Source organism: Typha angustifolia, chromosome 7 (genome assembly GCF_048772165.1).
Source record: "Typha angustifolia cultivar Huaian chromosome 7, ASM4877216v1, whole genome shotgun sequence".
NCBI classification, from domain to species: Eukaryota; Viridiplantae; Streptophyta; class Magnoliopsida; order Poales; family Typhaceae; genus Typha; species Typha angustifolia.
In genome coordinates, this window is record NC_133245.1 from 5260602 (window position 1) to 5284755 (window position 24154).

A 24154-nucleotide genomic window follows, 5' to 3' on the forward strand; every position below is an offset into this window, starting at 1 on the left:
TTGCTCAAGCATCACACTTCATAGTTTTATTGATTGACGAACATCAGATTACATTAGATTACAGTCTCCTTATTTATAACAATACGGAAAGGAAAGCACAAACTTTATTTTTTTTCTTTCTTTCCGATGGATACGTAGAAAGGATATTATCTACAATGATGATATCCCCGTTTATTATAGAAGCCATCTAAGTGGAGACCATAGCTTTTAAAGAGATAAGTAGTTGTTGCCAAAGCTAATTCGGGCGCAGATAAACCCCAATTGCATCAAGAAGTGCACCAGATCGCCCAAAGAAGCCTACAATCTTACCCTCTTGCAGAGGAATAGAGAAGGTAGTTCCCTGTTGCTCGCCATAGGGCCCATAAGTAGTGTTTAAATTGGTGCTAAAGCTAAGTGATCGAATTACAGTTATGTTCCCAAAAGAACCATAGTGGCCTGATATTGAAGTTAGGAGTTCCCCATCTTTAAGACTAATCTGCGAAAGCGAGCAAAGGAGTCAACGCAATATAAGAAACAAAAGGTTATATTATGTGTGTGTGTACACACACACACACAGAGGATGATACACACAGAGAGAGAGAGAGGATGATATATAGTTGATATATACCTCAGTGAGGGCTCCCCCATTGCCACCAAACTGAGTACTCCATTTCATCTTCCCATCCACTTCATACATAATCTGGATGGCATCAATGGCAGCTCCATGACGTATTCTGATATTCGCCAGCCTCGTGGCAGCTCCCATATCAAATGGGCCGCCTCCATCTCCTCCCCACTTACCCACCTTAACGACTCCGGCCTGCATTGCATTACACATATATGCATGGATAAAAATTTGAGATATCATCAAAACTAAGATGGATAAATACTGGAAAAAAAAAATGGATCAAATAAAGTATATTGGCATATTATTCACCATATATATATATATATATATATATCTTCGGAAGTGTGATTTATTAAGACACTTGCTATTTACGTGATGGAAGTACAATATGGAACCAATGGTGCATGGTGGCCTATTTATAAGACCCGAGAAGAAGAGCAGTTCCGACTTTTTCCGGCTTCGTGACAAGTTTCTGACCTGGTAAACCAATTAAAATACATGACTTTATTTGAGTCAATTGGATAATCCAACAAGCAACTTGCTAATCCTCCCTCCATTAAAAAATAGATAGTTGTTTAATTCTCAATATAAGGAAAAAATAATAATAAACTCCATTGACCAAGAATATTGTAACCTATAGTAGTGGTGTAAATAAGATGAGCATGAGAACCCATATACTATCTAATATTTATATATTTAGCTTAGCATATATATATATAATTATTTCACATATTATATATGCAGCTCGGCTCGGTTGGCTCAGCCTTTTGAGCTTAAAAATTCAGTTCAACTCGATTCGATTTGGCTCATTTAAAATTTGAGCCGAGTTCAAGTTAAGCTCTAAATGAGTTGCGAGTCTTGAAAACTGCCTAAACTTGTTTTTGACAGCCCTAATCCAGTCTATCAATTATGAAATAATAAAAAAATTAAATAAAAGTCTTCGCCCTTAATGATTGAGATGAGCAATTAATTCCTCCGTGGCATGTGAGCCATGAAATTAGAATACGTACGTGGCTTTATATCATCCATATATATAATAGGGACTGAAGCAAGCTGCTCCAGTCAATTGGATTATCCAATAAGCATCCTACCACCTAAGCCTCCCAATAGTTAAATTATATTTTGACCCTTTCTTCGCTGCAGCCAAACAAAGGTGAGTTAGAACTCGTGTTCATGTGGGGTCCACCCATCATCAGTATCCAATGGCGTTTTAGATAAACCCTAACTGTAAGCATAAACGATTGTGGATAAGGAAGGTACTAAAGAGTTCAGCTTTTTTTTCTACCACGAGTGCATTACTGGTTTTTCAAACCTGATTTTAATTGTTTTATTTAGAAAATAGTGATCTATGGAGATGCAAGGGAGCTCGGCTATTCAGAGGTGGACTGAGAAAATTTAAAAAAACTTAAAAAATTCTAAAAGTGTCTTGTTTGGCGAAACAACACAGAGACTATTGAACACCTTTTCATTTACTACCACTTCTCTAGAGCAGTGTGGTTTGCAGGTGCATTAGGTTTATGTTTGGGTCATGAAACACTCAATATAGATGGCTTGGTCAGTTACCTCACCTCAAAGTTAACAAAAGAGCAATTGTGCTATGCCTATTTATAGGATTAAACAAGCTTGACAAAGCGATGCACCATTTCGGATCTAAATCGATAAACGGTTTTATTGTAAAGGGATGCACCATTTTAAATTTGACCCATGTGCAAAGCAAGTCGGGCGGCACACCCGTGTGAGTTAAATTGCATAGTATAATTTATAAGATAGGGTGGTTCGTGGAGATGATGGTGAGATAGAATTAGGATTAAGTTAGATATACTCTTAGGAAAATAAAATTATCTTACTCTTACTGTTGAAATAAACTCAAAACTAAAATAATTTCTTAATATTTTGATACTTGGATAATTAAACAAAGAAGCTGAGTCCCTATATATATAGATGTTAGGTACAATTAGTCTTACTCAGACTAGTCCTAAAGGTTTATACGATTCGAACTAAGATTTGTCTTACAGGCTTATATGATTTAATTAAACTTGTCTTAATAACTTACATGATTTAATTTGACTTGCATTAGTGGTTTACACAACTTAACTAGACTTGTCTTAAGGGCTTACATGACATAATTAGATTTACCTAATAAAACTTATATAAAAAATAAATATAAATCAATTAAAAGATAAATAGACACAATCTATTGAACCAAATATTATTAATGGTGACGATGGTCAACCGGAGATCGATATACCTTACCGTTATTTTAGAGGAAGAGAAGAGAGGAAGAGGTGAGTGGGGTGAGAGAGAAGATATTGTTTTGATTGAATGGTGTAGTGTAGAAGAGAGGGGAAGGGGAGAGAGACGAGGAAAAATGATGATGTGGCAAATGATAAATGAGAGAAAAAATTATTATATATATAGATAATTTAGAAATACTACTATTCTTAAAATTATATCAAAATATTATTAGAAAAAACAGTCACCTCTTGCTTATCATATAATCTCTTATTCGAAAACAGAAATTCAATCGTGTGCAAGATATGTAGAGCAATTTATATTAAATAGAAATAAGAAAAACATCTATATATATATAGCATCCCTTATGGATGGAAATAGGACTAAGATAATAACTTTACTTCTATTGAATTAAATTTCAAGAGACAAAAAATACGGAAGAAAAGAAGTAAACACGTTATCCCTAGCGAACAGGTCTACTTGAGAATCCAAGCAGCTGTTTGTGAAAGGAGCCCTTGTCTTGCAAATGAGGCTGCTTTCTGCTTCTAGGGAGTGTTGTTTCCACAGGTCTTCCACAAACATTTCAACGCCGCTCTTCTCTTCAAATCTGATAGATTCGACCTTCAGAATGAACCACAAGCATTTCATTGCTTGAACAAAACCCTAGCTGAAGTGTCAACGAATAATGCAAATGAAAGACAGTAGTAGGAATATGCACAAATATAACTGGATCGATCAACACAATAATCCTCATTGGAAAGTTAAAGACAAATGGAAGAATCTGATTATATATTACAAATATCTGAGAAATATTGGACATCAAATACATAATCAATAGATACGGTTAGCCTAGCCGGAAAGACAAGCTTCTGAGGTTCTTCAAAGCATCCAACACCACAAAGAGAACTTTGCAATTCAGCTGGAATATAAGCATCACAAATCAGTATTTGACATGGGCCTATGATCCGACAAACTATGGAATCGCCTAATTATGCAGCTAAACCAGTAGCTGCAAGTAGGCAGTGCCCTCATATGATGGTCCGCCTGTTATAATCTGTCAACCTGAAAAGGTTTTACCTCTAGTAACAGCATCTAATAATTTAATATACCAAGCATTACAATTCCAATTTCATTCTGAATAAAATAAGAGCTTGCTTAATAATTATTAAATGACAGATTAATCTGCCAAAAGATAAAAAAACTTTATCTTCTTCTGAACATTAAAATCAAGCAGCCAAAAATTTAGTAAGTGGCCTTAAATTTTGACCGAAGATGAACATATAAAATCCTATTTTTGCTCTAATTGAGTGAAAGACTGTTCTTTCATCCTTATAGGAACTAAAGCTACAAGGGATATCAGCAAAGAATATAAATATAAATGAAAAAATTACCTCTGCATTACAATCTGCGGAGTAGTGTGATCTCATCAATTCAAAAAAAAAAAAAAAAGATTCTCATTCAATAACAGCTACAGCAGACTAGTGCCAGAAAGCTGTAAATATTTCATCATCTGGCAATGGTTGTCTCATTATTTCTTGAATAGATACAGGAGCAGGCATGATCATCTGGATCCCTCCTGACATGCCGTTTGTCACGGTTGATCATCAACTTTATTAGGGGTAACTTTGAAGAAACTTGGTGCCATATCTCACTCACTGTTCCATTTCGATCTTCATATTCAAAATATTGCCTCACCTGAAATAAATGTATAGACTAAGCGTATCAGATATTTATAAGATGTACAACACTTCATTTTCTTTTCCTTTTTGTTTAATCTGACTATCAAAATTTGGAGCTTCTGGAATGATAGATCATATAAATTTCAATAAATATGTATGGTCACCTACCATGAAAAGATAGTTGGACCATTGAATATAACCAGTAGCTAATAACAGGAAACTTGCATCTTGGCCTATTTTTTTTCAGTCAGACAAAATACTACAATACTACTTTATTAGCTTCACCTAAAATATAAACACCTGCTTTCTAATTGAGTACTACCTGAATAAAAGTCTATTAGCGCAATTATTCACTACCTGAATAGGTGTCTAGATAAATAGTCATGGTGGCTTCTCAGCCACAGTTAAGAGCAAATCTTTGGAACAACTGCAAATTATGTCAAGAACTTGCACGTCTAAGCAAATTCAAAGAGAATGGTGTGGCACTATAGATGTACCCTGCTTTTACCTAAGAAGCTTATACAATAAAAAAGGTTACAACATTACTTCATTGAACACTAAATTTATTATAATGAAACCTGCAGTATTTAAAATCTTTTGTGATACCTAAAACACAATTCGAAATATTGATCAGAATTCTCACTATTTTGAAACAACAAACTTGCATGTACAAGCACATCCATAAAGAATGGGAACATGATATGGACGTATATAGTATATAAAATGTTTCCTAGATTATTATTTGAGATGATAGAATGTAAGTGCAATGGAGATCATTGTCTTAAGCAAGGAGAGATGTCCAAATGCCATTTGTTGACCAATTTCCTTATTGCTTTCAAAGAGGATGAAATGTAATTCGGAAGTATATATTGTATAAAGTGTTGCTTATATTATTATTTGGAACGAAAGAATAATAGAATATTAACAGAGAGTGTTAAATGAAAATTATAAAAAAAATAGTAAGAGTCAAGTTATAAAACCTTAAAGACGAAGTGTAGATCACAAAATAGATAAAATGTAGAGTGTGATTTGTAAAATTTTTTTAAAATAATATTTATAATTTTATATAATAAAAAAATAATTCAATCTAATATAGGCGGCCGATATGACAGACAGCTGGCACGACCGATATATATCATTTTTTTTAATGGCTGAACACGATCTCAATGCTGAGTTTCGAAACCTTGATGAAAATTCATTCTAGAAAATGGCCAAATAAGTTTCTTCTAATGTTTTAGGAAAATTTTGACAGAAGAAGGCATAAGAGGTTACTTACATCATGAATATACTTAAATACATATGGAACTTCATTAATAACATGGACTGTAGGCAACTCCCTAGGTGGCTGCCTAGAAATCAAGGTGGATTAGAAAAAAACAAACAAATAGAACAAATAATAATTAAAATAAATATTAAAGTTAATACATGTATACAACAACAAAACATTTGATCCTAGCTATTAGCCATGGATGCCTGTGCTGACACTTACTGTGCTGATACTAGGTTGGCACGCAATACAGAAGGTGCTGATGGCACCCCCAAAAACCAATGTGGAAGGCTACAAAATACCTTCTAATAATGTTCCACAATAATATGAGGCCCTTCATGCCCACCCACAATGGCCGAAGAAGGTTAGGAGGCCAGGCCCCTATTCCTCTCATCTACTCTCTCAATCACTCGTTTCTCACTCTCTTCCTCTCTCCCACTCTCATACTCTCCATTTTGCTCTGTCTTGCTAAACAGAGAGGAAGATAACAGTAGGTGAGCAAAAAGGAGAGGTTGTCGGAGAGAGAAAGAGGTGAGGAGATCGCCGGAGAGAGTGAGAGGAGGGGGAGAGGAAATATAAAAAAAATGAAAAGAGAGAAAAACTACTTATCTGAGGTCGTCAGAGTGTGGTGTAACTGAATCTTTTACAGGAGAAGCTCATTGAACTTGTATTTTGACAGATCGGTATCAAAAGACTTCGTTGGGGTGTTTCAAGAGATAAGGTGAGTCTTATAGGATTGTTTTGACCAAAATGGGTTTGACCTAGACCGGGTATTAGCCAATCCGACTGGCACCCCACCAAAACCAATCAATTGACTGATTTCTGGGTGAGATCGAATCAGCTGAAACTTAGAACTTTAAGTAAGATGGTCATTTCTTAAAATCACAGCCTAAAGTTTCATCTAGGAAGGAGAAGGAAATAGTACGACCAAAAAATAATAGAAAATTATGGTTGAAATCTGGAACTTATAAATCAAGGTAAAATAAACAAAACTTATAAAATTGTTTCATCTTTGTCTTAAACAATTATTGGCTGAAATTTTCAGCCCACATTTTTCAGTTTTCCTCGTCTCAAACTGAAACTAATAGAAGCAAAAATTTTGAACCATGCTTAAAACAATGGTCAAAACATTAATTTTTGGAATAGAAGAGCATAAGGAAACTTTTGTTTTATTTCATCATTTGTCTTATTGGCTAATCGCAAAACACCTCTTGACTGCACTCTTTCATATATGGTTGCAGAAGGACGTGAAGGAAAGCTATCTTATATCTGGTTTTGTTAATTTAGGGAATTGCAAAACAAACTGTATCATGCTACCTTACAGGAAAAGAAATTCTACAAAGTTTGTAAATCTAAACATTGCCTCTGCAGCGTTATTAACTTTTAGAGATGATTCTAGGTACTAAATAAATCATTCACAAGGTAATAAACATGCATATATTAAATCATAAATTTGACATAAGAGAAGCATTTTACATATTTACATACCGATTTAAGTTCTCGCTGATACTGCAGGATCTTCTCTGTGCTAACTTTTTGAAGCATTGTTGTTAAAAATCCAGGTTGTACTGCACTGCTTGTCTCTACAAATATTGCTATCTTTTTATAGTCAATCACATCCTCAAAAGGTAATTCAATGAAGTCGCTAACTATGACAGGTATGCACAAACTAACAATGGCATCAAACAATCGACAAGCTGAAGGAGTATCTCCAGCAGGATGTAGACAGAATTTGGATGAATGCATTCCTTGTGTTGCCATCCGCCGGCTCTCCCTAGACTGTGTTCCATGCTTAATGATAACATTCTTCTCATTTCCAAGTACTTGGAAGAGGATATCACGTACCTTTCCACCCTGAATCATTAAAAGAACTAAGTCATCTCTTGCTAACTTTTTATGCACGGACATGTCGTAGTGAAACATATCTAAGTGAATGTTGCATCCTCAAATCCAATAATACTTAAAATGTCATTGGTAAAGACTGTTATTAATATAATAATATCAGAATACATCATCTGGTGAAAGCAGTTGAAGTAACAGTAACATTGTACTAGTCATTCATTACCTAACTTTACTGCATGTAAAAACGTTCAAACACAAGATTTTTATAATTATTGCAGGGTCCTGACGCACATAGAAACATATTAACCACATAAGGACTAACTCTAATATGGCAATTGCATCCAAGGGCCAAGTAAATAAATAAAAATGGAATCGATCTTCAAAAGATGATCATTGAAAGATCATGAAACAAAATCTTTTTCATAATTCTCCTAAGATTTGAGAAGATCATATTGACCTATTATTTGTGTGTCAGTATCATCTGTTCAAAAGAAGTGATCTTTCGGGAATAAATAAGAATTACAGTTTAGCGAATAGATTAAAGAATGAAAGAGAATAGCGAAGTTCTTACCTCCTTGCGATATCGGTTACCCATGAAAAAGAGTAGCGAGGGTCTTCCCTCCACCCCGACCTCCCCGTTATACATATTAATCCGATGCGAATAGGGCAAGATCACATCCTTGACCAGCGACGCCTGGTCAGGCCTCAACCTCCCAAAATCCGAGACAAGCAGGACTGAATTCCGGATTCGATCCACCACCTTATACAGAGCATTTGGGTCCTGGCAGATGAACACATGGTCCCTCCCCCCATTCCTCCTCCAATACTCCTGCCCTTCCAGCCAATTCATCAGCTCCTCCTGCATCCCTTCATCACTATACGACGCCGAGTTGGACAATCCGGCGCCTTCACCAACGCCCGGAGGACGGATTGGGTTAACAACTAGGCTGAGAGAGGAGAAGAAGGGAACGTAGAAGAGATCGGCGTCGGCGGGATCGTCGACACGAACAATCGGGGAGCCAGGAGGGCGATCCCGGCGGATGAGGTCAGAGAAGAGCCACCATTCGGCGGAGTGCTGGTGACCAGGGTAACGGAGTTCAGAATCCTCTTTGGCGGCGGCGGACGCGGCGGCGGGGGAGGAGGAAGAGCGGGCAAGGAGGTAGCTACGGATGACGCCGTAGGTGAACTTGGATGGGAGGTCGTAGAGGTAGATCTTAGTGGAAGGAGATGAAAGGAGGTGGTTTTGCTCGGAGACGCCGACGGACGGGAAGCGGTGTGGAGGGGAGAGGGAGGCGTGGAAGATGGAGTAGAGGGCGAGGAGGGAGAGAGCGGTGAAGAGGGTCGGCTTGAGGAGGGAGCGGCGGGCCATGCGGGCTAGGGTTAGGGTTAGCGATTTGGAAGGGGAGGAAGGAGAGAGGGGGTTGCTTCTCGGCTTTCGGGGCTTCCCGCGGTCGGACATGACGCTCTCCAGTCTCCACGCTGCCGCAGAGAAAGAGAGAAGCTTTTATTTTATATAGCAATGGAGGGGTTGGATAAAGAGTAGAGTAGGAATTGCGAAAGGTATCTCTCTTCTTCTTCTTCTTTTTTCCTCTTTTGAAGATGGAAAGACTTAGAAAGCTGGATTTGCTTACCAAATCTATCTGATTTGTTAAATCTATCTCTAGTTATGAATAGAAGCCCGAGATTCAAATCTAAACGAATCTCTATTATATATTTAGCTATAATTCTCATCTAAGGAATTAACTATCGCTTTGGAACTGAATATATTCATTGGTTAGCAAATATTACATTGGAGAAACAGCACTTATTATTTTCACTATGAAAGGAATAATTTGTGAACAAATTGAAGATACAAAATGAACCAGTAACCAAATATTCTTTTAATTTTTTTTTATATTTAACTAGTTTTATTTTCTAAACAAATTAAGACTAAATAACTCGACTAACTAATCTGAGCTTAGCCTCAAATTAAATTATACCTCCATGAAACCCTTTGATTTCTTTCCGTCCGAGAAGCATGATTGACTCAGTTGAGAAGTGAGAAGCTTACTTCTTGCTTCATGCTTCATATTTCATATTTCATAGGCTGAGAAATTCTTTTATTTTTTTTATTTAAATTTAAGGTAAATTATAGCTTACCCTCTATAGCTTGGCACAATATTTTTTACGCTTAAACATCGTATGGTTACCAGATTTTCTCATTTGAAGTGTGATTAATTACCAAACGAGGCCACAGAGGAAGTACGTTGCCTGTTACAAATAGGATCAATACCCAAAAAAGAAGAAGAAGCATTTCAAGATCTATCCTGCTCTTCGCATCATCAGCCTAAATTCATCCAATTATTTGCTACAAAAAGGGGAAAAGAAACTCCTATTTCCTGGCTTCTTTCTCAGCTTTCCTTCTAGCTCTGCGCTCCCTGGAGCTGGCAGAGGACCTGAAACCACCCCCAGTTTCTGATTCGGACGACTCATCCAAGTCTTTAAAAGATTTCTACAGAGAGAGAAAGAGGGAAAAGAAAATCAAAATTGAGGGATTTAGCATGCAGGAAACAAGGAGAATTGATGGGTATTGGATGAGAAGGAAGCATCACCTCTCGTATCTCCATGAAGCTAACAGCGTAAAAGGTAACAGCGGCCGCCGCTACTATCCCCAAAATGGGAACAGCAATTTGGGCAGCTCCGTCCATCTCTCCCCTTTGCTCCTTGCTGTTACTTAGTAACCAATCGAATTGGCTGTGGCGTAGACATCTTATCCCTACCATTTTATATATAATTTCGGAATAGAGGTGTCTCTCTTCACAGCCCGGCCCATCAACGTATACTACTAGCCTGTGAAATATTAGGCCAGGGCCCAGCAGAACAAGCAAGTTATAAAAAAAAATAGTATATTACAATAGGTTGAGCATAACGGGCAAAAGCTTAACCCGTGACACCCATTTCTATATCATGCTCAAGTCAGTCTGAGCTTAGCATTTATTTTATTTTATTTTATTTATTAGATCAAAAAAAATTTATAATTTTTTTAAATTAGATTATTACCGTCAACAATTATCACTAAGGGTATGACCAAAAGTATAAAGCACTAGGGATAAATTAGTTTTTTTTTCTCTCTCTTATTCATTGATATAGGATTATCAATATTTCAACAACTTCTTTTTAAAATATTTTTCATTATTACTAATATCTCTTTGATTGGGCATAATTGAAGAAAACCCTAATAACAATAGGATAGAAGATCAACTAGATGAAAATTTTGATAGCTAATTATAACAATTAAATAAGATATCTACAACAACAAAAAAAAATATTATTCTATTTGAATATGATTGCTCTTTGCGATCCTTCGTTACTTTTTAATTAACTGACGTAGTAGACCCTATACAGTTGAGCGATCAAATCTGTTAAAATATTTTAATATCTCTCTTGATCCCACAATTAGAGAGAGAGAGGACATGAGAAGATTCATTTCCTTTATTTATCACTCTCAACCTCTTAAGCAATAAACAATAATAAAATATGCTTAAATATTAGTGGGACCCAGGGTTTCCTTGAGAAATTCTAGAAATTAAGGGAAGATTCACTACATTTTTTTTATAAAATGAATTTCAGATTTGAAATGAAAAGAGCACCTAAGAGATGTTATAATTACTGCACCAGCCCTAGCTCTACTAGGGTTTAGCATAGAAATCATTTTCTCCCTCCTAGAGGGAGTTTCTCTCTCCTCGTCGGCAACAAGGCTTTCCTTTCTTTACGCCGGCCCTAGTCTAGGGCTAGGGCAGACTATTCCCTCTCTCCTAGCAGCTTCTCCCTTGCCACCGCTGGCGAGGCTTTCCTCTCCCCTCCCCTAGCCATGGGTTAGGGGAGGGGAGCACTTTTCCTCCTCCTTTCCCTTCTTTTTTCTTCTCTCCCCCTAAGAGTCCAATGTTCCTCCTCCCGACTCCACCATGCACTAACTGTCGCCGTCTCTTCCCTCCTCTCAAAGATGCCATCTGTCGTCCACCATTCGCCATTTGCCTAGCAACTCCACTATAGCTGACACCACCATCCATTTTGCCACTATCCTCTCCTTGGCTTTTCACGACTTCTTCATTTGCGTCGAGCGCCAGGGGCCATGGATCTTGCCTTCTTCTGCTCCTCGACCCTCTGCGACATCGGTGCCACCAGCTGCGGTGGACCTCATGTGCCCTGCTTCCACGGCACCACCGTCCACCACAACTGTCATGGATGTTGCTTTCCATAGTCTCGACCCTCAGTCGTAGTCGCCCTTGCCTGACCGCCCCTACCTCATATCGCTTTTTTTGCTTTGCCGTCATTATCCTATGCTTTGGAAAATTAGTTTCTTAGTTTTGTGGATGCATTTGGCAAATCTTTCACTGTCATCCTTTCGCTATTTTTCTTTCTTTTGTTGTTTTGTTCTCGGTGTTGTTCTTGGTTTCACAAGTTGCTCAAATGGAGTCTTCAGGTAATTTTGTTATGATCATTGGATTCTGCCACTAGTGAGCCTGGAATCCTACCTAGGCTTGCTCTTTTGTTGAGTGTTCAACATTTCAAGACTTATGTCGTTATATTTGTAGTGCATTTGTAGTTGGCCAAGTGGGAAGCTTGTTTTTAGAGCATTGTTATATCTCCTCTTTTCTTATGCTTGAATGCTTGTTCTTGATACTTGATGCTTTGTGTTTATTATAGTTCAGTTTGTAATACAGCCAAATGAGGGATTTGTTTCCAAGGTTTTTACTCTATTTCCTTTTTTTTTCTCTTGTATCTGGTTTGTTAAGTTCAACTTTCTTACATGCATGACTTCAATGCTAGGTCACTAACACTAACCCTGATTCAAGGTAGGAATGATTTTGATCTACGACAAGCTGTGTGTGGAACAGTTGTGAGATCGGAAGAGCGAGTTCGCGATGAGTCATGAAGAGCAGTTGATGACGTTACAATTAAAGCCGGACTAATGAGACAGGTTGGTGATTGGAAAAGAAATTAGATACAAAGTTTGATTATAAACCGTAGATTGGACTCAAGGTTTGTACTAGATAGAGCTCCCGGGGATTCTTTCACGAATTCTTCTACTGCTTCCTAATACTTTGTGAATCTCTATTAATATATAATCCATGCATGCATTTTACGACAACTTTGTGGTATATCTTAGCAGTATTTGGTAGTGTAATAAATTGAGGTAAGCGCAAGGAAACGATCGATTTCTTTTGGTATACAAACTTCATTAGATATATAGATATGCAAGTAGATTTACAAAGCACAGAATGACTTAACCATAGTATAGGTTTATTCTGACTTTCCTGCTTAACCCGTAATTAAGTTCAGGTTTCTTTTTTCTTTTCTTTTCTCTTTTGTTTCAGTAAAAAAAGAAAAGAAAAAAGAAAATATATTCTTACAGTAGAAGCACGGTGCTTGCAGCTTTCTTCTTACACCAATATAGTTGATTCCACGATTGATTACTATACTTACCACCACCATTACTAAGTAGTACTAGGTTTTCTGAACGGGGATCCATGGACACACTTAGGGTGGAAGTTAACCCCACAAGGACCGCAGCGGTAATGCCGGACACAGCCCTGCTCCCCGCAGCCGTTGCATTTGAACTGGCTGGCAGGAGTCATCGTAACCCTGTGACAGGAGTGCAGCTTGGTTTTCGTCGTCTGCGGAATTAGTGCGCAGAAAGGGTGCAAGTCGAAGCCGCAGGGTACGCAGCGATAGGAGTATCCTTTCACAGGTTCTCGGCAGATGTCGCAGACACGGGAATCGGTTGTAGGTGGAGATAGTGTGACGGATTGCCAGGGATGGGCGAAGTAAGAGTCGATGGTGTCGGGGCAAAACGCGCAGTGCTGGTGGAGGTCGAAGTCGCAGTCATCGCACCGGTACCGGATGCCTATACCGTGTTGTTTGCACATGTCGCAGGTGTAGAACGTTTCTCTTAGGATCTTCACCAGCTCGTGATTTGGATGGGTGCAATGGGATATCGAACGAGCCATCTCCTTCTTTCTCTTGCTATGAGATTGGCTCTCACTAGCTGTGTATCAATTACCTCTAGCTACAAGACGACTCTATTTATAGTTGCAAGGAGACTCTCTAGCTTTATGCTTTGCGTGCAGAATCTATATAAAAAAGGCTGTTTTACATTATTGCCACTGAAAATACCCTAAACCCTCATCATAATTGCCATTTCTAAAAGAGCTATTCCAATTTTTTTATAACTTTTTATAATTGCCATCATGTTTAACATAATATTTCTATTATTATTAATATTAAGATATATATGTACATGACTAAAATATCCTCTCTTTTTTAAGTTTAGAATATAAAATATTTATCAGTAATTTATTTTTTTGCATAAAAAATAGATATTTGTTGTTCTATGGTATTAGGTATAATATTGGATAGTTTTTAAAATATTTTTAATACTTTGAGTTGTGTTTTTTAATCATGACTAGTTAGATTTATCTTAATAGAACGATATTGATTAGAAAAATATAATAATTTAGGTGACAATTGTGATATTTTGACGATGGTAATTATGATATTTCGAAAGTTGGCAACAATAATTATATTAAAATGCCAAGGAAAAAAATATGGTGTCCTTTATGATAGAAAAAGCAGGAAAAAGTTGTAATAAAAATAAAAATAAATAAAATGAAAATAACATCCACATAATTTGGCCAAAATTGAGAGTGTCTTCCTAAACTTTAGTTTGTGTTACTTAAACTTGTTTATAGTTATATATATATATATGACAAATATTAATTGTAATATAGAATTTGATTTTTGTTTTGCAATAACCAATTAAAACTAGTATTTTTTTTTTGTCAAATCCTTTCGTCAATCATAATATTGCAAAATGAAACAACATAAAGGGAAATCTGGTCAAGAGTTTAAGAATTTTAATAAAAAATTATCTACATTGTTAATTTTGGATGAAAAAAAAAAATCTAACTTGCTCACATAAATTAAAACTATCATAAATCAAGTACATAAACAAAAGTTGAAAGAGATATATTAAATTTTGGTTTAATTATTAAGGGGATAAAATATATTTTCTTTTAAAATAAATCTAACTAAGAAAGATATCAAGATTTATGAAACTGGTTTTTTTATAGAATAAAGCAATGTATTACATCAAACGAGGGGCAAAAAAAGCCTTTAAAAGAATGAAATTAGGGGCATCCCTATATAGTAACCTGCATAATGCAGCCACAGTTTAGATTCTCAAAAATAGTGGGAGAAAGAGACTGAATGAAAACATGATAGGATATAAATTAAATCTTAAAACAATGTGCTTTAGCCTCCAATGGGTCAAAGCACGGTGGTCCATAATGTTAATAAGGATTAAAGAATTGATTTCTATAGTGATTCTGCCTAGATTAATCTCCTTTGCTTTCGTCCAGGCTAGTCTAAGAGCTTTGACCTCTGTACAGAGTCAAGGACGAGCAGTTTACCATTAGAATTGCTAACTAGGTAGTCCCACTAGCTTTCCCATCTAGTTTATTGAAGGATCCATTTGACCTTATCTGGTTAGAATCCCCAGTCGGGGCATGCCAATTCACCCTAGCCCTAATCTTTTTCTTTTTTGATGGCAAATTCTGTAGACAAATTCATTGTATATTAAGTAATTATTCTAATGGAGTTGTAATTGGTCCATTCTTTAGAACATATTTTCAAAATTGCTAGACCGGCAAGATTGTGAGCTATCGAGTTGTTTATCCTACTCGAGTAGAGCACCTTGATGGATAAGAATCCTTTGATCATCCTTTGGCATTCTTGCATAACGAGGGCATTCTATATCATTAGCATTTGAGTTTGTTGCTCTCACGATCTTACTACTATCGTTGTAGATAGTATCGTTCCTTTGATCATCGAATTTGGCCACTTCTTGTAAACCCAACAGTAGGGCGTGTGTTTCACCCATGAGCGCATTGCTGCAGCTGGCAAGGAAGATGCATTTGTAGCGTGTTTGGTCTGCTCTTTCATTAGTAATGAAGATTCCTACTCAACCATAGCTGCCTCCTCTCTAGGACGCATCCACCTAGCATGCAAAACTCTTTTGTGCCTCCTCTCCCGTTGCTGGGTTCAGAACAGGTTACATGTCCTAGTCCCGTAGCAACAAAATGCTTGGAGCATAGGAGGGCTACAATTTCAATGTGGAACTATTGATTTGGGAAAATATGTCTTGATCTAGCCAGAGTCCCAAGGCTCTCGCAAACCATGTAGCTCTTGAGAAGTGGCAGTAGATGAGTAGGTGCTCGATCGTTTCCACATTGGTTTGGCAAAGAGAACATATTGTGTCGACGTGCAGCATTCTTTTGTTACCCTAGTCCTAGTCTTCATTGGCGGTTTTGAAGGTCCACTAAGCACCTGGAATGATTCATGGCCATGGCAAGCATTTTGAAGAACAATCGTTCAGAGAGATAATTTTCTAATTGAATATTATGTTGTTTCGGTCCTTTGAAGATTTGTTGTTCAATACTAGACATATGTCCAGGATGCATACAACTATTTAATTTTAAAATTATGAAAATGAGATATTTGTGCAAGTAAATCCATTGAAAAAGTCCAAACCCTGGCCAAAATACCTTTATTCTCAAGTATCATCGAATACAATGAAAACCTAAAGAGAAAGAATTAGAACAAAATCACACCTTTATACGCTCGTCCTCTATGGAAGTAGTCTTCGAGCAAATCGCAACTTGGGAACCTTACTGCTATGGACTTGTGTGGAATGATCTTAACCAGTCTCCGGACCACTCTCGCAAACTTTTGGAGGAGTATACACTTTGTCCTCTTATAAATACTTCTTGGAACAATCACATTTAGCACCCTGTCTTTCAGCTATTTAGTATACACACATTGATATTTATAATTGAGCCCTATTTTTACTAAATATTTATATAAATTATCTGCCTATTAGATATATTAATTATACTTAACTAAACTCCTAAGTTAAGTTAACCGTTCTATAAAGATTACTAACTATATACCTCCACCTGACTAAAATAACTTATCGTGATACCGGAAATCAATTATTTATTTTATTCTAGTATGATAAACCTAATTGCTTGCTAAGCGAATAGTGCTATAATTGTTATAAATGATTTTGATGTTGTCATGCTTCAGTCCTAGTTCCTTAGCCAAGCCCTCGGCAGCTTTCACTATACTTAAACTCCAGTTGTGGATAAAGCGAGTCTTAGACTAAAGCATAGCTTTCAAACTGATAGATCCAATTGCCAAAGTAAATATATAACTCTTCTTGTCCAGTCGCATCCATAATTTATCCTATCCTGCACCATCTTGTCACTCAAGCAAGATGTCAAAATCCATCGTAGAATATCTACTAAATTTCGATCGCTTAGTCCTTTTTCTGGGTCTTCCATGTTCCTATTAGCAACACTAGCAAATTAAATCTTTCTAAAATCTTCACCATATACTTCTTTGGAATCCATATTATTTTGTTTTCTACTCTACTTCTCGGAGATTGTAGTAGTTCAGACTCTATCTTTCCATTGATGCATCATGAAGAAAGGAGTACTTCTTGTAGGCCTCATCATAAAGAAAGGAAAGCGCGTTGCAAGGAAAAGATATAATATGCATGGTGTATTGTGGGGATCGATTATTGTCTTTCAAAAAGCAAGACTCATAAATTTGAAAGAAGTGCGTATCTTATTGTTTTGGAATATTTCATATATAATAGAATATAGTGTACTAGATTGATACTTCACCCGACTATATACCAGAGAATAGGACAAGGAATTTAACACGTTACGAGATTAGAATGGTGGAGAATAAAAAAATCCACTAAATGGGACGCTGAATCAAGTAATAATGCTTACTTTATACGAAAGTGGATGCTGTGAAATAAGTGATTACATAATTCTAAGTATTTTTTTCTTTTCGCGTGTTTTAAAATGTAATTGTCTGGATTTTTTTTTGCCTAAAAGTGTTATATTTACCCAGACTATGTATGTACGTCACTTATCGAGGCAATCCTATATATCTAGAATGGGCCCTCTATTTAAATCTCATTACGATAGGTGTGCTGGGGAATTATAAAAAAGTTGTAGGAGTAGAGGGTACACAAGATTATCGCATATTAGGCCTTGTAATTGGGGACACTGGCTTTTGTTGTCTAGTTTACTTAGTCTATGAGCTGTTACTAATGAATAGAGAATATTCTGCGATAGTATTGATTGAGCATATCAACTGCCCAAAGAGAGAGTTTGTGACAGGATAGAGTGTGCAGCAGCACTTCAGAATCGCACTCTAGCCAGAGTGCAGATATATCTTCATGTCTACGGTATTGAGTAGTGTGAGACGGAGACTGAGAGCAATGGTTTCAATGCGCAGGGCACTTAAAGTTTCTTCTTTGGGTTTCATTATCCGAGAAAACTCCATCAATGTTCAATTTGATCCACCCACGGGAGGAGGCTACCATTTAACCCAAAGTTCCCTTAGAGAGGGCCTGAGTCGAGCTTGTAATAGTACTCAGAAGCAAGCCCAGTGAGATAGGCTTAGAATGCAGATCCACTTATCACTAGTAAAGAAAGTTATGAGAAGATGGATTAATTTAAGGATAGAATCCGCAAGAGAAGGGTTCCCATTGACTTACAAAGTTCGATCGCCGGAGTTACTCACTATATTATCTCGAAAGAAAATGTTCTCTCGCACACACAATATTTGAGAGAGTGAGAGTTTATTAGATTATAGAATTACTATTAAAATCTAAAAAAAAATTATAGATTATAAGTGCGGCTCTATATGCACCATCTCATCTTCTATGTCCCTTATATAAGCATAGCTACCACTAACAAATTCTTAGTGCACCAACCGAGGGACGTTTTTAGGTTCTATACAAGAAAGAAGAGAAAGAAGGAACTAAAGTTATTTTAGTTATTTTTAAAAAAAATAATTAAATTTGATGGAATATTTTTATTTGTTTAAACGGTTTTAGTTCAAATCTAATCTAAGATATTTTCTGTATATATTCGCTAAATTATAGATCTGAATTTATAAATAATAAAAATTTTAAACATAAACTGTAATTTAGAGTGTTATATACAAATTTTTCTAGATAAAATTGAGATTATTGGAGAACTTTATGCTCTGCTAACAGTTCAATTCTCCCTCCACCCTCCATCATCTCCGCTCCTCGCCTCCTCCTAATCACCGTTTTTTCCTTGCCCCACTCCTCCCCTCCTCCATCCTCCTGACCCACCTGTACCCATTAATTCACCCCTTCTTCCTATATTTTTTCTTATCCTTCCTCTCCTCTCCCTTACTGGGCTAGCCTTTTCCTTCTCTCTATATATACAAATATATAGATTCTTCAGTGGAGTGGCAAGAAGGGCATATTATTTTTTAAAGTACGAACTTCTTAATTAGATATGTTCATTAACACATAAAAATAGAAATATAAATCAAACGATTGAGAACATAGTTCTTTTTTAGATCATAGTTAAGTATACATCTCTCTCTCTCTTCTTTTCGAGCTTGAAACAAATTTATCACACTCACAATAGATTAACAACCATTTGTTCAGTTGTTTTATTCTGTAAGTCAACACACGGACATTCAAACCACTTCCGAAGCCCCAGGGCCAGTTTCTGATGATCTTTATTAAGTATCGCACCGGCAGCTGGCCACCGGTTATTAGCTGCATATATAATTAAATGGATAAAGGTTAGGCTCTCGAACCCGATTATCTGTTTAAAAGAAGAAAATGAAAGAAAAAAAGAAAGAAGAAAGAAGAATTTATATAGACAGGATAAATAGAAGGCCAAATTGCAATATATATATAGCTACTCACAGTAATATAGCGGAGACACCGTGAGCTAGAGAATGCAGGACTACTTGTTTTCCAACCTTCACTGCGACCTTACGTGCACGACCTCCACCTCCTTCACCACCACCATCTCCACCACCGTCGTTGTGGCCTGCACCATTACTGGTACTTTTAGACGGGGATCTGTGGAGGCACTGAGGGTGGAGTTCAACCCCACACAGACCACATCGGTATCGCCAAACCAAGCACAGCTCCCCGCAGCCGGAGCAGTAGCATGGGCCAGCAGGGATCAGCGTAAGCCTGTGAGCACGGTGCAGATTGGTTCGCACCGTCTGCGGCGTTAGCATGCAGAGAGGGTGCAAGTCGAAGCCGCAGGGTTCGCAGCGGTAGGTGTACCCGTTCAAGGGTTCGCGGCAGATGTCGCAGACGCGGGGATCGCTTGGAGGTGGAGAGAGTGTGAGGGGATGCCAGGGGTGGGCGAAGAAGGTGGGAAGGGTGTTGGGGCAAACCGAGCAGTGCTCGTGGAGATCGAAGTCACAGACATCGCACCGGTAGCGGACGCCGGCTGTACCGCGTTGTTTGCACAAGTCGCGGGTGAAGGATGTCTCTCTTAGGATCTTCTCCAGCTTGTGATTTGTATGGGTGAAATGGGATATAGAACTTGCCATCTCTCTTCTTCTTCTTCTTCTTCTTCTTCTTCTTCTTCTTCTTCTTCTCTCTCTCTCTCTCTCTCTCTCTCTCTCCCCCTGCCTCTTTCTCTTGGTAGGAGATATGCTTTGCAATTATTAATTTTTTCGAGGGTTTACTGCTTATAGTTGCATTTAAATATGCTGCAGTTGGTTAGCGATATTACTTTATTGCATTTAACAAGTTGTTTGATCCGGTCTTTTGTCATTTAATTCGTCATTGAGTGCTAGACTAGCAATCGCATTAGCCGGGCCACTTTGTCTCTTAGACCATTAATAATAACGAAGTCAACTCAATACCAAGTCTGATAGTAATTCTTTAATAAGTTTTATGTGAGTGGAGTTAAAATTTAACGTTAAAAGTAGCTAATTATTATATATTTCTTGGTATCTAATATACCAAGAAATGAAGAAAAAAGTCTAGCAACAGCGTGGAGGAAGAACAACACAGGGACTAAACTATTATTTCTTGGAAAAAAATTAGGTAAAATTAAATTTTCGGGCTCCCTCCGTGAGGGCTATAAAATGTTCTTCCTTTATCCATCTATTATTATAAAAAAAGTTGTGGTGAGAACCTTATGCTGTTATCATCATAATTAGGTATATTGGAATGTTGAAATCTTAAGGCTGACAACAAGTAAAATGGATAGATGGCAAACAACTAATGTTACTTAACGACAGAAGCTGTAATCTATTAAAACTTAATTTTCTAGAAGGAAAACAAACAAGTTGGAAAAAATAAGCTCCATGTTTCTAGACCTCGGGAGTTAGTTAAATCTCACGAAGAGACAGCCTCTATAATTAATTAACCTAGTTTTTATTAAGATAATACGTATATACTTTATACGAAATGTTATTTAATATTTAATGAATTAAAACTCTACTATTATATCCTTAGTTTTGTTAACCTTCGTTATCAGATGACTATAAATACAAATAACCCTAATCCCTTGAATGACTTTTTAAAGTTACGATAAAAAATAAATAGAGAACTAATTTTAAAATAAAATGTTTTTTTATTTATATATTTTTGTAAGTAACAAAATATTTTCTATTTTGTTTTAACTGCTATTAGAGTAAAATTAATTCAAGGTCCTTTTAAGTCATTTTAGATAAAATATAGGAGTCTTGACTAATAAATATCCATATAGTCAGTCGAATGTAAAATAAATTTAATAATAAAAGTAAAAGACAGTATTTTTGATAAATCTCCCTGTAATTTTTCCTAAATTTTTGATAAATTTGATCGTCGGAGTTACTCACTATATTATCTCGAAAGAAAATGTTCATATTCATAAAAGTAGGCATAAGAGAATGTCGAGAAAGAAGAGCGAGGTAAGACCTTGCGCGGAATGAAGGGATCCGTACTATGCCATTTGTGTATTGCCGTTTCTATGTGATGTGCATTCAACTTAGAGAAATATTTAAAACTTGGATAAATATATAAATATATATATATATATATATATATATGTTGACATGAATTATTAGAAATTTTCGGTTATTTATTATTTGTATCACTGTATATTTATTTATGTGAGCTAATTTTACTGTATAGAATTAAAAATTTTAATTGTTTGGCTTTCAATTTTTTATTAATTAATATCAGCCTTCCGGTGATCTTAATATATTTAAGTCCTGATAAATCCATCGAGCTATCAAGTCGAGCTCGAGTCTTGTCGAGCTGAACTGAACCGAACCATGTTTTTCTAACTTATTTGAGCTTGAGCTGAAAAATTTTATAATCGAGTCGAGCTGAGCTGAGCTAAGTCCACCTCGCTCAAGCTAGGCTAATTTACACGTCTACATAGGGTGCATTCGAACACTTTTAATTAGATTAAAATACTCTCCATCTATTTTTGTTCTTAAAATAGTTAAAACCATTATCTTTGAACACTTTTAAAAGCATTTGAATAGCACTAGAAGCATTTGAATGCGTTTACCTAAGAGAAGTGGGCTTTGGCAGGCGTTCAAATATCCCTGGATACATTTGAATGCATATTCCCAAGATAGAAGAAAATAATAGGCGTTCGAACGCGTCTTACGGGCGTTCGAATGACCTTGGCTATTTGGACTACTTTTCATATGTGCGTTCGAACAGCTATGAACACACTCACAAAATTGGTTAATTCTGGACCGACTTAAACTAGGTTTCTCATCTATCTTTGGAGACCTGTATGAGTCTTTAAAAGCCTAGAAGATAGGTAGAGATTAGAGAACGTGAATTGAAGCTTTGACAAAGATTTGAGTGGAAGTTCTTTATTGATTAAGAAGCTACAAATGTTGAGTGTTCAAAGATTGTTCTTGATCGTTGCAGTGTTGTACAATTTGTCTTGCGGGTTACTGAGACAAGATTTGTTTTGATCTCAATGGTTAAAGAGATCGGTCCAATCAACCACTAAAAGCAACTAGCAAACAAGATATCTTCAGATATAGTTGTAGGTTTCAACGGTTAATCTGTAAGCGATTCCTATACTTGCTTTTAGTTAGTGGTTGATTTGATCCTAGTAAAAAAGATCCGTTGTTTTTATCTTAGTTTGAATTTTCCACGTAAATCATGCGTATTTGCATTAGTTACTATTTAGCTTTCATTATTTATCATTTAGTCTACTCGTTAAAGGTGATATATTTAAGAATAAGGTTTGCCTTAGATATTCTTTGTTCATGAATCATTTATTTAGTACCTAAATGATAGAATCATTTCTAAAGTTAATAACGCTGCAGAGACTATGTTTAGATTTACAAACTTCGTAGAAGTTTTGTTTCCTGTAAGGTGTTGTAACAAGCGTGAAACAGTTTGTTTTGAGATTCCTTATAAACTAACAAAACTAGACATAGGATAGCTTTTCTTCTCTTCCTTCTGCAACCGTATATGAAAGAGTTCAGTCAAGAGGTCTTTTGCTATTGGCCAATAAGACAAATGGTGAAATAAATAAATAAATAAATAAATAAAGTTTCCTTATGCTCTTCTATTCCGGAAATTAATGTTTTGCCATTGTTTTAATGATGGTTCAAAGTCTTTGCTTCTATTAGTTTCAGTTTGACCTGAGAAAAACTTTAAAATGTGGGCCGAAACAAAGAAAGGTTTTATTTGTTCTATTTGTTTGTTTCTTTCTAATCCACCTTGATTTCTAGGCAACGCCTAGGGACCTGCCTTCAGTCCATGTTATTATCTACCAGGTTACGTTACAAGAACCAAATTGTCAAATGTGACTCACCATCAATGAATGGTTCTTATGAAGATTATTATGCTTCCAATATTTTCTAGTGAGAGAGTGGGAGAGAGAGGAAGAGAGTGAGAGATGAGTGACTGAGAGAGTAGACGAAAAGAGGAGGGGCATGCTAACCTTAGGAGGCCATCCCGATGGGCTCAAGATTCCTATAAGAAATTCAGGCTATATCGACAGTTAGAAAATACTTACTAAAAGTGGTCAAAATGCTACTATAGATCAACACCGACATTTTACAAAATGTTACGTAAAGTTGTGTCGATATTGACCAGCAGTTTTATCATATTCAGGCATATAATATATGCTGGTGAAAGTTATAAACAACGACATTTACACTGCTTTTAGCGACATTTTCAAATGCCGGTGAAAGGTTTTGCCAACAATCAGTAAAAATGCCAATAAACGCCTTTTCATTTAGTGGCATTTCAATAATTGTCGGTATATATAATTTGTGTCATTTGGTCAAATGTTGATAAACAACCAATAATTAGTGACATATTTCTAAATGCTGGTATTGTTCTATAGCAATGATAAATGAGAAGTTAAAAGAGTAGGTAAGAAAGATAAGAGAAATGAGAAAATAAAAACACTCATTTAAATTCACTAGAGTGCAAAGTAGCCAAAGAGGCTCACCAAACTAGCATCGAATGAGCTCGGTGAAGTGTTAGAAATAGGAGGAGAGTGTGTAAAAGATAGTGGGTAATAAGGCCTGAAAGACAATATTATCAATAAAAATGAAAACTTAAAAGAAGGTAGTTAAGGACATCAATTATAGACCGGATACTTTTTAGATTCGAATTGAATGTAATATATGCCAATGAAA

General features: G+C 36.4%; 5 protein-coding genes across 6 annotated transcripts; all 5 read right to left on the reverse strand.

Moving 5' to 3' along the window:
• On the reverse strand, nucleotides 1-805 carry LOC140762173 (protein GOS9-like). Its single transcript, XM_073099803.1, has 2 exons — nucleotides 608-805; nucleotides 1-475 (listed from the first exon to the last, which is right to left on the reverse strand). Exons 1-2 carry the CDS (start codon nucleotides 803-805, stop codon nucleotides 236-238), a joined length of 438 nt encoding a protein of 145 aa, XP_072955904.1. The 3' UTR covers nucleotides 1-235.
• A 2771-nt stretch (nucleotides 806-3576) lies between these two features.
• On the reverse strand, nucleotides 3577-9655 carry LOC140763460 (probable arabinosyltransferase ARAD1). 2 transcript variants are annotated; one of them, XR_012104830.1, is made up of 4 exons: nucleotides 8199-9655; nucleotides 7274-7639; nucleotides 4231-4534; nucleotides 3577-3901 (listed from the first exon to the last, which is right to left on the reverse strand). XR_012104830.1 is itself a non-coding variant. In XM_073101660.1 (3 exons), exons 1-3 carry the CDS (start codon nucleotides 9084-9086, stop codon nucleotides 4346-4348), a joined length of 1443 nt encoding a protein of 480 aa, XP_072957761.1. In that variant the 5' UTR covers nucleotides 9087-9655; the 3' UTR covers nucleotides 3945-4345. The 2 variants fall into 2 exon arrangements, 1 of the variants encoding a protein (XP_072957761.1); XM_073101660.1 differs by lacking the exon at nucleotides 3577-3901 and having other exon boundaries at nucleotides 3945-4534.
• Nucleotides 9656-9807: 152 nt separating this feature from the next.
• LOC140763461 (uncharacterized) lies at nucleotides 9808-10358 on the reverse strand. The gene is made up of 2 exons (XM_073101661.1): nucleotides 10219-10358; nucleotides 9808-10118 (listed from the first exon to the last, which is right to left on the reverse strand). The coding sequence occupies exons 1-2, from the start codon at nucleotides 10312-10314 to the stop codon at nucleotides 9999-10001; spliced, it is 216 nt and encodes a 71-aa protein (XP_072957762.1). The 5' UTR covers nucleotides 10315-10358; the 3' UTR covers nucleotides 9808-9998.
• A 2746-nt stretch (nucleotides 10359-13104) lies between these two features.
• On the reverse strand, nucleotides 13105-13617 carry LOC140762174 (protein VACUOLELESS GAMETOPHYTES-like). Its single transcript, XM_073099804.1, has one exon. The coding sequence runs from the start codon at nucleotides 13615-13617 to the stop codon at nucleotides 13105-13107; it is 513 nt and encodes a 170-aa protein (XP_072955905.1).
• Nucleotides 13618-19056: 5439 nt separating this feature from the next.
• On the reverse strand, nucleotides 19057-20190 carry LOC140763504 (protein VACUOLELESS GAMETOPHYTES-like). Its single transcript, XM_073101721.1, has 2 exons — nucleotides 19440-20190; nucleotides 19057-19286 (listed from the first exon to the last, which is right to left on the reverse strand). The coding sequence occupies exons 1-2, from the start codon at nucleotides 20081-20083 to the stop codon at nucleotides 19283-19285; spliced, it is 648 nt and encodes a 215-aa protein (XP_072957822.1). The 5' UTR covers nucleotides 20084-20190; the 3' UTR covers nucleotides 19057-19282.
• Nucleotides 20191-24154: the final 3964 nt, after the last annotated feature.